Genomic DNA, 12,436 nt, shown 5'->3' on the forward strand with positions numbered 1-12,436 from the left:
GAAGCATAAATATTTCTTTTACATTTCATTGTTCCAATTTCCAGAAATTTCGTTTACGCTTCTGTTACTCTTCCATTATATCCGATCTTCGATTTTTATTTTCATCAGGAGAATATCAATAATAATGACTAAAATCAATTTTTCAATCGCCAATTAAATATCTGAAAAATTAATTATTAAGCAGCATTAAATATGTGTGTGTGTGTGTGTGTGTGTGTGTGTGTGTGTGTGTGTGTGTGTGTGTACAGTGAGAGCAAAAGTATTCGTACAAGAACATTTTTTATAAAAAAAGTCTTATATGTTCAAAATAAACATTAATTAGCAATTTTATACAATGAATATATTCTGTTCTAACATAAACAAATGAGCATATTTCTGATTTTAGAAGTTAAATTTCTCAACTGTACGAATACTTTTTGAGCAAACATAGAATTTGTAATTTTCATTTATTTTTCAGATGATATATTTTCTATAATTAATATACATCTTTTTGGTATATATAATTTTAAGAAACATACAGTCTATTTTATTCTTTATGAATAAATTATTAATTATCCAGCAAGAAATGAACGTCAATTAAATGTCGAATCGATGTCAAATTGGTGCTTAAATCATCATATTACAATAATATTGATTTGACATCAATTCGATGACTCATTTTCCGCTAGTTAATATTTATTTTTTAAAAATAAAGTTTTTTTAAAAAACATTTTATCTATACAAATACGTTTTGCACTCACTGTATGCGCGCGCGCGCGCGCACACACACACACACACACACACACACACACACACACACACACACACACACATACACACATACACACACGCACGCACACACATACATACGCACGCTCACGCACACGCACGACTGTGAAACATCAGGATAATAATAAATCAGAAATTAATTAGTATTATATTATTATTTTCAATAAGTTGTTCAGGCTACATGTGTTGCAAGTTGTCGTGATTAATATTAATTTTGTTTATAATATATTATATATACATTTTATAATATTTATGAAATTGTAAATTTGAACTTAATGATTGAGGAATTTAGTATTTTCGAGATGTATGTGCAAAAAATTGTTTCTTCCCATGGTTGTATTTTGTGATATTACTAATGCAAACAGTATAAGAAAATAATGAATGTTGATCCTTGGTTTATTTATTAATATAACTAAATAATTATTAATAATATTAATAATAATATTAATTAATAATATTAGTATATATAATAAAATAATAATCAAATTTCAAAATGCATAAAAGTTTTTGATTCTTAGTTTGAAATAAATTATAGGGAAAATACTTTTGAACAAATGATACACAATCTAGAGAACTAGCTAAGAAAAATATTTATTAAATATATTTTCGAATCTATTTTTTATTAATTATATTAATTTTATTAATTTTTTAATTATATTAATTTTTTAACCCTTAAGCACTAAGATAAAATAATGATACTTTTACCTGATTAAGACATTGATTAAAAAAAAAACTGGAATAAAAACAGCAATTTTATAAATCTATGTTTTATTAATCAAACTGATATAGCATAGAGCGTGCAGCGTTTTTTCTTTCGCGTGGTCTCACGGACCAACCATAGTACTTGAAGGTTAAATAAATTTCTGGAATATATTACATATTTTTATTTTGTATTATTCTTTTTTACATTATAATATTTTTGTATTTATAATATTGTTTTTTAATGTTTATTTTGTGTTTAATGTCTTTTGTTAAAGTGTATTGCAAAGAGTGTTGTTAAGTATAGTGATAAATAATAATTCGAATTTATTGTACCACGAAATGATAACGTAACTTGATAACAATTCTGATTGGTCGCTTGTATGATATTTTTGTCCTTATATCAGTGTTGCTGTTTTTGATGATTTTTCACTAATTTATTGATTTTAAGGTCTTTTGATTTAATGAATTATTTTCTTTATTTGGTGAATTTTATGTCAGCATCCTCTACTTCTCTTAAGTCCAATGTCCACGATGCTAGAAATCAGTCCGAGATCTTGGATGGAGAAAGAATTAACAAATCACATATGAACAATTTGATCATATGATATACCATTGCGATTGGTCAATTCTTTCTTCATCCGAGGTTTCGGACCGATTTCTAGTATCGTGGACACAAGGCTTTATTGAGGCCGGTCTCATTTTTTGAAGCTGCTTTTTCATGCAAGCAAAAAAAGCTCGCATTTATCCCCATTCCGTCATAATTCAAATCCAGTATTGAAAAGCTAAAGCTATCACCTTCTTTCTTTTTATGGAGCGAAGTTTTGCTGGCAAAATTACTCCCACTATGCCGCGAATAAGAGAGCATTTATACTGGCCGTAACCGTATGCCGTATGTCATAATCTGTAAAAATTGATCAATCACCTTCGAGTATTCCCTTCTTATCGCCGAATGAGAGGGAAATACTTGACTATGATTAGTCAATTCTTACAGATTACGGCACATAACATATGGTTACGGTTAATATAAACGCTCCCTTATGCTTTATGTGTTATGCGTTATGCAAGAGTCTGTGCTCTTCGTTTTATATTGGAACTGACTAATTGCATTTGCTGTTCAGCAGAATTGACCACTCACGGTTGACACTTAGTCGACCGATTAGAATAATCAGAATTGATGAGACCGGCTTTTAATCTTGTTTTCAATTTTTCATTGGATCTAAATATTGGACCATATTAACATAAATCAAGAATCTTGAAGTTGCGTTTTCTAACTGAACGCAGACAATCTACTTTTATATATGGGTTTTATTTTAAATTTCACAGACTAAAGTATAATGAATTGTTTTTGTCAATAATTTTATAATTGATCTATTATAGTTATTTTTTAAAAAATATAGATAATGATACGTGAAGAGAGATTGTTACAATTTTATAATACAATATATTAGGCCGGAATCAAACTAAGCATTGAAGATTAATTAAGATTGATTAAGATTAAAGATTAAAGATTGAAATTTTACTAATGAAAACAAAGAAGTTTTGGCTCCTTTTGTTCTGGTTGGTCAAACTTCAATCTTTCAATCTTCAATCTCATTCTTCAATGCGTAGTCTAATTCCGGCCTTAGAACCGGTTGTTTCACCTTTTGACAAATTTTAAGCATTAGGGATCTATTGTTCCACCTTTTGATAAATTTTACCTGTTGAGTAAGTAGCAAGATTATTCAATTACATGCGCGATTGCCAGATTTACCTTAACAGATAAAACTTTATCAAAAGGTGGAACAACCGGGTCTAAGTAAGTAATAAAGGGAGCTTCCTAGCAAGAGACATAAATTGACACATGAATCATTCTGTCCTTGTTCAATAATCAGTAAGAAACCAAGATGGAATGACTCTTGTCGATGGAATGATTTGTGCCTCTGCTGGAAAACTCCCAAAACCAATCGCATTGCTAGAGACTTACCTAACACGTAAAATTTACCAAAAGATGGAACAACTGGCTTTTAATAGGTCTGTTCGCGTTGCTCGTACTTTTTGCACTCGGCATCTTCGCTTTCTCTTTTTTCAAAGCCAAATATATATTTATCTTATTTTTAAAAAAATTTGGAAATTTCATGCAACGCGAACAGACCTATTGATATAATTGTGTAGTACAGCAGTGAATAAAGCCAGCGGCACATGATGCTTGTTTTTCTGCTGGATTGCTAACTGGATTAGAATCTTGCCACCGTATTGATTGCGGTGCTGTCAATATCAGCATCGCAGCTAATACGATAGCAAGATTCTAACACCCGTATTCATAGTCTTTCTTTATTTTAAGGATGGAGGAAGTCTCCATGAAGGATTCCTCGATTCTCCAAGGCCGCTTTGTTTCATAAATGGATCTTTGCCTTCTTGAAGGAAGGAATATTTTAGAGATTTTAATAATCTACTGAGGATAGCATGTCATAATATATAGTATATACGTAGCTAATATTGTGAATTACGAATAATAAAGGTTATAAAAGCAATGTTAATTAAATAAGTCATGATTAAGCATTTTGCAACAATAATGGACAAAAATAAAATTAATAGCGAATTTAATTGGACGGACTCATATACATTAAAACCGTCGTACATACACAAAATAATGTAAATATATATTTATAAATAAATATAGAAATTAAATTGTGAAATACTCAATACATCTTACTGTTAAATAAAATATATATTTTATAATTCGAAATATTTGCATTTTATTTTTATACTCAAATTAAATTAGTGTACAACGGTTTTAATATGCATCAGTGCTTCCAATCGAATTCGTTATAATGCTTATTATGCGAAGAAGAAGAAAATGCTTTTAGAGGAGATTATTTCCGAAAAAAAGCTATCAAAAATTATCGATGAGCCAGATTTAAATTAAAAGCTATCGAAAGTAAAAAGACCGGAGTGACGAATTAAATTTGGAGATTTGCTTGGTTATAAAGGCTACATCTCAAAGAAACTCGTAATCTCCCTTGAGAAAAGAAAATTAATAAGGCTCCTTGTTTGGTCAAAGAAGGTTTATGAAATATGAAATGAGAAACAAGGAAAAACTATAAATTTCTCATACCACAAAAAAGAACTATGAATACTGGTATAAGCCAACTACAAATGCAGCAGGAAAACAAGCATTATGTGCTACTGACTTAATATATCTGTATGTAAATTGTAAATGATGGTATTTATTTATTAAAGAGCAACCATACTGTCAACAGAGATTGCAAAAAAAATTCACCCTGTTTTGTCTTTTCTTCTCTCTCTCTCTTTTTAATTACTTCACGCATTTGGTGAATTTTGAGATCTTTTAATGAATTTTAAGCAGGAATTTAATGAAATTATATTTTGACCCACGGCAATCCTCGGGTGTCATTCTTGTTTGTTCGATAAATAAGGATGATATGTGGTCTGTTTTTACTGCATTAGATTGCATTAGAAGTTTCTTTCTCGCTTTCGACAAATATCAAACATATATCTATTTCACTTTAAGTTTCAAAAGTGTACACTGGTTTAGCTATAGAAAACAGACCTATGACATCCGAGGAGCACCCAAGTGGGAATCTGAACACAATCTAAAGCCGTAATCACACTACAGGCTCCTGACTCTGAGATCTGACTCCCGACTTCCGACTCAAAGTCGGTCGAACAGAGTGATTTCTATTCTCGAATCGGTAGTCAGGGCCTAGTTTCCACTCAGAGTTTCCGGATCGGAATGTAAGAACCAACCAACTACAGTCAAGAATTCCCCTGTTAAGGCTTAAACACAATAGGCACAGGCAATCAGAGTTCTGGGATATAATATCGAACTTACACATCAGAGCTCTGATTGGACGGCTCGTTATTCCCTGTTGCCTGTGCCTATTATCTGTGCCTATTATGTTTAAAGCTGGAAACAATAAAAAGGAATAAGAGCAATAAGAGAACAGGAACAGGGAATAAGAGATTTCAACTTATCAGAAACCATGAATAATAGAATGGACGCTTTCTGATAGGTTGAAATCTTTTATTCCCTATTCCTATTGCCTGTGCTTTTCATTGTGTTTCCAGCTTAAGCCTTACAGCCGAAACGACAGGCCAGAGTCGGCTGCTGTGATTCGTAGAATGATAGTTGGGAGTCTAAGATGGCTCCCCAGTGACTCCAGTCGATCACAATGGTGGTCGTACTTGTTTCTTGTCACTCGCCTAGGTGAGATCTAGGAGCTACAGTCAGTAGTGTGCATGAGATAGAATCGTGATTGTTTCTTTATTTTCTTCAAACTATCTACACGGTTTCGTGCTGCATTACAGTATTGTTTGATACATAATATAATTTAGCGTTGTTATTATTGGTTCGTGTATATTTTATAATTATGTCGAATCAGTCACCAGAGAGTGAAAACGAGATATTGATGAGCAGAGATGAACTAGGCTATCAAAAATGGTAAAATTTCATCTTTTCTTTTCTTCGGCCTTTTCTTTATTCTTTGATAAATATGAAAATCCGAGCGTATAAGTCGATGGAAGAGTAATATAACAGAAGCGTAAACGAAGTTTCTAGAAGATGAAAATTGAAATAACGGACCTCTTTTACATTCCATTGTTTCGATTTTCACTTTCTAGAAACTTCATTTACTCTTCTATTACTCTCCCATTACATTCGACTTACGTTACGATTTTTATTTTCACCAAGGTTTTTTCTCATTTTTAAGCAACACGTACTTCTGTCGGACAAATTGAAAATATACGTAATAGTGACCACGTGTTAAATTTGGAAATAGGAATGCTCGTATTCGGAACTTTATCGATAAGAATTAAAGTCGTCGTATTCATAATTGTAATAAATTATTTTGACACAAATATTGTTCTATCTTTCTTTGCATTTTATGAATAAGAAAAACGGAATGATACTTGTATTTATATGTATCTAAATGGAAGGCATCCGCATAGCAAATAATTCTACAAAATTCTTCGATCCGATTTTTAAAAAAATGATTCGAAAAAAGGGATTATAGAATAATCCCTACAGCACAAAGTTGCATAAAAGTTGCAGCGATATTTGCTGCAAATTCTATACTGTATAGTGATTCGATTCAATTCTTATTATCGACGTTTCTCGAAATTTCTATGGATGCTTCTGGAAAATTCCTTTTGTATAAGTCGATCGGTATTTTTTCTACTTCTTTTAAGAACTCGGCTTTTGTTTTTGTTTTTTGCGAAGATAATATTGACTGTTTTCTACGCAACAATGTTCTTGACACATTCAATGATAGTAAAACAGTTAAAGATAGACCGATATACTTATGTGACTGAAAACAAAAGCAGTTTTTATAACAATCCACATTATAGTCGTTTATGCTCGTTATTATGCTTTCTATATTAAACTTTAATTTCGGTTCAACTTATTGTTATCTTTTTCTAAATTTTTCTATTTAAAATATAACTAGGCATTTATAATCGATTTTTATTTTAAGCCAGCTTAATGACTTGCATGCTGAATGCGATGAGTGACGAACGATATCCAATGAAATCTCTGTTTTTCACACGTCTCTCATTAAGCAAAGTTCTCATTCGCAAAGAAATATCGCTCATCGCTCATTGTTCATCGCGTCCAGTGGCGTGTTCAAATTTCTAATACCTTGGGTGTCATGTCATCCTTGTTTAACATTCAGTAAACAACATTGCAAGAATAGAGTGATACCTGAGTGGCACTGAGCGAGAATCTGAATACAGTGTACAAGAGCCATTAGGCCGGAATCAGACTATGCATTGAAGAATGAGATTAAAGATTGAAAGATTGAAATTTGACCAATCAGAACAAAAGGAGCCTAAACTTCTTTGTCCTCATTGGTGAAATTTCAATTTTTAATTCTGATTCGGCCTTAGAATATTTCCACACAACTTGTATAGTATAGTGGAAGGGATAACATGGGGTGTGCAGTTGCATAGTGAGTGCATCCAATCAGAAGCATGACCGCTCACTGAATCCTCAGGGATGCGATTATATGGAGTGCGGTATGCGGTATAGTATACACGATATAGTAACTAATAGTAACTAACTAGGCAACTAGCAAACCGCGTCACAGTATAATCATGATTATACTGTGATCGCGTATGGGTGCTATTTTATTTATGCGTTTTTGACGTACGACAAATTTTTCAAACCTGTTGATTGGCTACAGTATAGAGAGATCCGAGGATCTCTCTGTCCTGTACACATTTGTCGTACAAAAACGTACAAATGAAATAGCACCCTATCACGTACCGCCTATTTCTTTTACTGATATTACATGGAGCGCGGTTTGCGGCACGGGCTAGTAACAAACTCACATTACGATACATTGCTATGCCCTTTTAGTAGAATTAATTGATTTAAATGCAATTATTAAGTAAATCCGTTAAAAAAATAAGAGTATCGATAAAGTATGCATAAAAATAAGTTAATATATTATTAAAAAAATTCATACTAATGTGAGTTTCACTAGCCCGTGCCGCAAACCGCATGCAAATCGCGCTCCATAGGTGCGTTCGGGGAGACGCTATTCGCGCTACAAATTGTTCGCGGAGCTGCAGATAACGCTAACACTCATGTGATCATGACGTCACTAATGATAGTGTGTTACGTCACAACTGCGCGCTATCAACGTTATTCCTTCCGAGGTAGTATATTGGCAGAGTTAGCATTTATAAATCCGTGAACGACCCTAGCGTAGCTAGTTAATATTCGTTTAATATTCGTCAAAGTTAGATTAATGTTTGAGGGGATTCTGTTCTCAAGTGGCACCAAACTTTTCTCTCTTAAAATTTCTAGGAGTAGAGTAAACGTACGTACGTAATGTGCGAATTTCAAATTTTATCATAATGAATGCAATCTCAATTTTAATCTCTGCTGATGATTTGCCACTAGGCTGAAGTGAACGTAATTCTTGCTTGTGCATCATCTTTAACTTTTCAAAGTTTCTGCGAAGTCTTGTGTATTTGATTTCATTATACAGTAAATATGAAAGTCAGAGGTATTTTGTTACTGATAATTTTTAATTCCCGTGTATGGAAAAAAGTTATTATCGCGGTATAGCACGGCAGATCCTTATTAGATGTAGATACGCTTTCAAAAGAATCTACAAAAAATTCTTCCTTTCTGATTTATTTACTTAGTGTAACTATTAATTTTTTGATCTAATTTACATTGTTCACTTCGGCCTAGCGACAAGCTATCATAGAGATTGCAATTGAGATTGTGTTCTATTCACTACAAGAAAATTAAAAATTTACGTTACAAAACCTTAAAAATTTTAATTATAGAGAAAAGTTTGGTTAGTGATTGAAAACAGAATCCCCTACATTAACTTAACCTCGACGAATATTGGGTCATCTAAAAAGTATCCGCGGTTTTTTGTCACTAGATGTGTGTTGATGGTCATATATCTAGTGATAAAGTACCGCGGATACTTTTTAGACGACCCAATATATCTCTAGTTAAACGCTACCAACGTATGCTAGGATCGTTCGTCTACTATTGGCTTCAAGAACAGTGTTGGTAGCGTTTGCGTTCATAGCACGAATAGTGTCTTCCCCGACGCATCCTATGTAATATCAGCGAAAGAAATAGGCGGTCCATGGTAGCCGTTTAGTTGCCTAGTTAATTACTATACTGCATACTGCGTACTGCGCTCCAGGTAATCTCACTCTCAGTAAGTTCTTGCATCTGATTGGCATATGCCATTAGATCGAAAAATATAGGCCAAATTGGACGCAAGAGTACTGAGCGCTCAGTGAGCGGTCGTACTTCTGAATGCCACCAAATATATATCTCTCTTTCTAAAGGCCATTCTATTTTGATCATATCGTAGATGTTGCAAGTCATAGCTTATTGCTTCAGCCAATCCGATGCTTCAATTTTAAAGTCGTATGATGCTTATGACGCTTCCGACGCTACGATACAACCAATGTAGAATAGCCTTAAATCTCTACCGTCTCCGTGGACTATTCATAAGGAGGAAACTATCAATTATGAAACGCTAAACATGGGACGGTATTCATAATCTTCTTCGTTCTTATTTTAAATCTGTCTTAAGTAATATTAGGTCATCTAAAAAGTATCCGCGGTTTTTTGTCACTAGATGTGTGTTGATGGTCATATATCTAGTGACAAAGTACCGCGGATACTTTTTAGATGACCCAATATCTTAAAATGCTAGTACAGTTCTCGGATTGATATCTTAAGATTGTATTTAAGACAGTCTTAAATGTAAGAATCGACTACCGACCTGTTTCGTGAAATTCATACTGATTCTTTTCTTGTGCAGATCTTATCGCGTTTCTCTTATAAAGACGCATGTAAAATGTGATTGGATAATTTTTTTAATGCATACGTTTATGCGGCTATGCAAGTTTGTGTGGATTTATCTTTAAGCCCTGAAAACCACATTAGCATCTTCAGGGGATCGATTCTATATTTTGAAATAAGGTGAAAATTATAAAAGTGAGCGAATTTACTAGAATACTGATTATTTCATTGGTACATCTAGTAAATTTGTTCGCTTTTATAATTTTCATCTTGTTTGAAGATATAGAATCGACCCTAAGATATTACTTAAACTAAGATTCGACTATGGACGATATTTATAATTCGGTCTTATTTTAAGATTGTCCTAAATAATATCTTAAGACGCTAATACGATCTTATGAGCCTCTATTCTCTAAAAGTATCGCATACGATAAACTAGAGAAATGCTATAGTATGTGTAACGTATACTATAGTATTGGATCATCTAAAAAGTATCCGCGGTTTTTTGTCACTAGATGGTGTTGATGGTCTTCAGATGCTAATGCTAATTCTCCGATTTCGTAACATCATAAGACTATACTTAAGGTGGTTTTTTAATACGAAAATTTGGGACACCTCACCAGGGTCCACCCAAAATTAGACATTTCTATGGTAACTCGATTTACTAAAGAACCACCTTAAATATAAGAACCCACAATGAATATTGATCAGTGTAGGAACCAATTATATTGGGTCATCTAGAAAGTATCCGCGGTACTTTGTCACTAGATATATGACCATCAACATACATCTAGTGACAAAAAACCGCGGATACTTTTTAGATGATCCAATATTAAAGGGATCCTAAAGTAGTCCTGTTTTACTATAATTACGCGCGCGTTTTAGGAGAAATCTCCAAATTGGCTTCACGGATTGCAAAATTTTTTTACAAAATTAAAGAATGCATTAAAAAATCTCGGAAAACACGATTTCACGAGAAAATCGGAAAAAAATTAAAAAATTCACTTTTTCTGACACATACAACTGTCACCTGATAGATTAACATTTGCTTGATATAAAAGTTTTACAACTTGTAGATTGAAAATAAGCGTGAGGCGAGAGATTCAGGCGACAGATTACTTGAACGAACAATATTGTTAATTTATGGAATTAAGAGGTTCGTTCACGTTGTTTGAAATCCCCAAAATTGTTTGCTTAAAACGGGATAAACATACATTCGAGAGTTGAAAAAAGAGAGAACGAAGATACTAAGTGCAAAAAGTACAAGCAACAGACCTAAGATTTAAAGCATAGAAAAAACATTTCTCCTAAAACGAAATTACGTGCTTTTTTTCTTTTTTACACATTCGAAAATCCTTTTCCAAGCTCAAAGTATACACATTAATATGTGTTATACGCATTAATACGTGTCTGTGAGGTGGAATTTATTTCGAGAACGACAAAAAATTTTTCTTAAAATTTCAATTTCGAAATTTTTTGTTGTTTTCAACATAAACTTCACCTCACAGACACGTATTAATGGCGTATACTTTAAGAATTATTAAGAATTATTAAATGTTCACTTTAATATTGAGCGCTTACAGTTTTCTCTATTGAACGTATATTAAATAAATTTGTAACTTTTTAGGTAAAATAGGATTCTGACAATTGTTGCTCTTCACGTGAAGCAAGATGAATGAATTATTACTGATTATTTACTATTTTTTTATTATACTTGATATACATATATATAATATTGTATTATTTTTTATTAAAGGCTTGCAGAGCGTTCATGCAGCACATATTTACACTCACTAAAGAAAGGTGAAATAATTCATAATGAACATCCAAAAAAAGTGGATTACATGTTCGAGAAAAAAATCAAGATGTTACTTATTGATTGTGATCTTGCTGTCATTTTGCTAACAGAGGATGGAGAAGTATATCTCAGAATTAATATCTCTGAAGAAAAAATTTCACTGAAATTATTTCACATTTTGAAACACTTTTCAGCAAAATTTCAGCATGTCAGAAAAATTTTAGTTTAATTTCAGCGATTTTTAGTTGAAAAATTAATTTTCAGAAAAAATTTCAGAAAAATTCAACAAAAAATTCAGAGAAATTTTAATAAATTTTCAGAGAAATTCTAATTCAATTTCAGCAATTTTTTAGTATGTTGGCTGAAAAATTTACTTTCAGTTGGTACTTTCCATTTCATTTGATGACACAAGTATTGTTCTATGCTTGTTGACATTCAGAGAGTGACAAAGATAGAACGACACTTGTGTCGACTTGTGTCATCAAATGGAAAGCACCTAGTGAATTTCAGCAAATTTTGATCAATTTCGCTGAAATGTTTCAAAACGTAGCATAATTTCAATGAAATTTTTTCACCAGGGATACTAAAAATGTTTAACACTTAATTATATATAATAATATATTACTGATTTTTCATTAAATTTAATGCTCTTAATATTTAAAAATCATATTATGAACATACATAGCACAGTAGATAGAAAAATTATTTTTATTTCTTAATAATTAATAAAACACATTTGGAAATGAAAGAAAAATTACTTTAGGATTCAAATGAATTTTATTCCCATAAAAATATTTCGATATTTGATAGTAGAGATTATGACATTCTCTATATTTATTTTAGTAATCTCATAAAAAATGGATTTGATGCATTTTATATATAAT

General features: G+C 32.1%; 1 protein-coding gene across 4 annotated transcripts in view; it reads left to right on the forward strand.

Moving 5' to 3' along the window:
- The first annotated feature begins 5,627 nt into the window (after window positions 1-5,627).
- The window catches only part of LOC105146096 (RCC1 and BTB domain-containing protein 2), a 9,862-nt gene continuing 3,053 nt past the window's right edge, over window positions 5,628-12,436 (forward strand). The window contains exons 1-2 of one of the 4 annotated variants that reach the window (XM_087415080.1): window positions 5,628-5,677; window positions 11,511-11,673. In XM_087415080.1, coding sequence (XP_087271206.1) covers window positions 5,643-5,677; window positions 11,511-11,673 — 198 coding nt within the window. In that variant the 5' untranslated portion in view covers window positions 5,628-5,642. Of the gene's footprint in view, window positions 5,912-8,934; window positions 9,144-10,094; window positions 10,911-11,510; window positions 11,674-12,436 lie in introns of those variants that run through there. The other 3 variants (XM_011056150.2, XM_087415082.1, XM_087415081.1) reach the window with 3 other exon arrangements.

The sequence above is a fragment of the Acromyrmex echinatior genome, chromosome 17 (genome assembly GCF_024713525.1).
Source record: "Acromyrmex echinatior isolate Ae372 chromosome 17, ASM2471352v2, whole genome shotgun sequence".
Classification (NCBI taxonomy): domain Eukaryota; kingdom Metazoa; phylum Arthropoda; class Insecta; order Hymenoptera; family Formicidae; genus Acromyrmex; species Acromyrmex echinatior.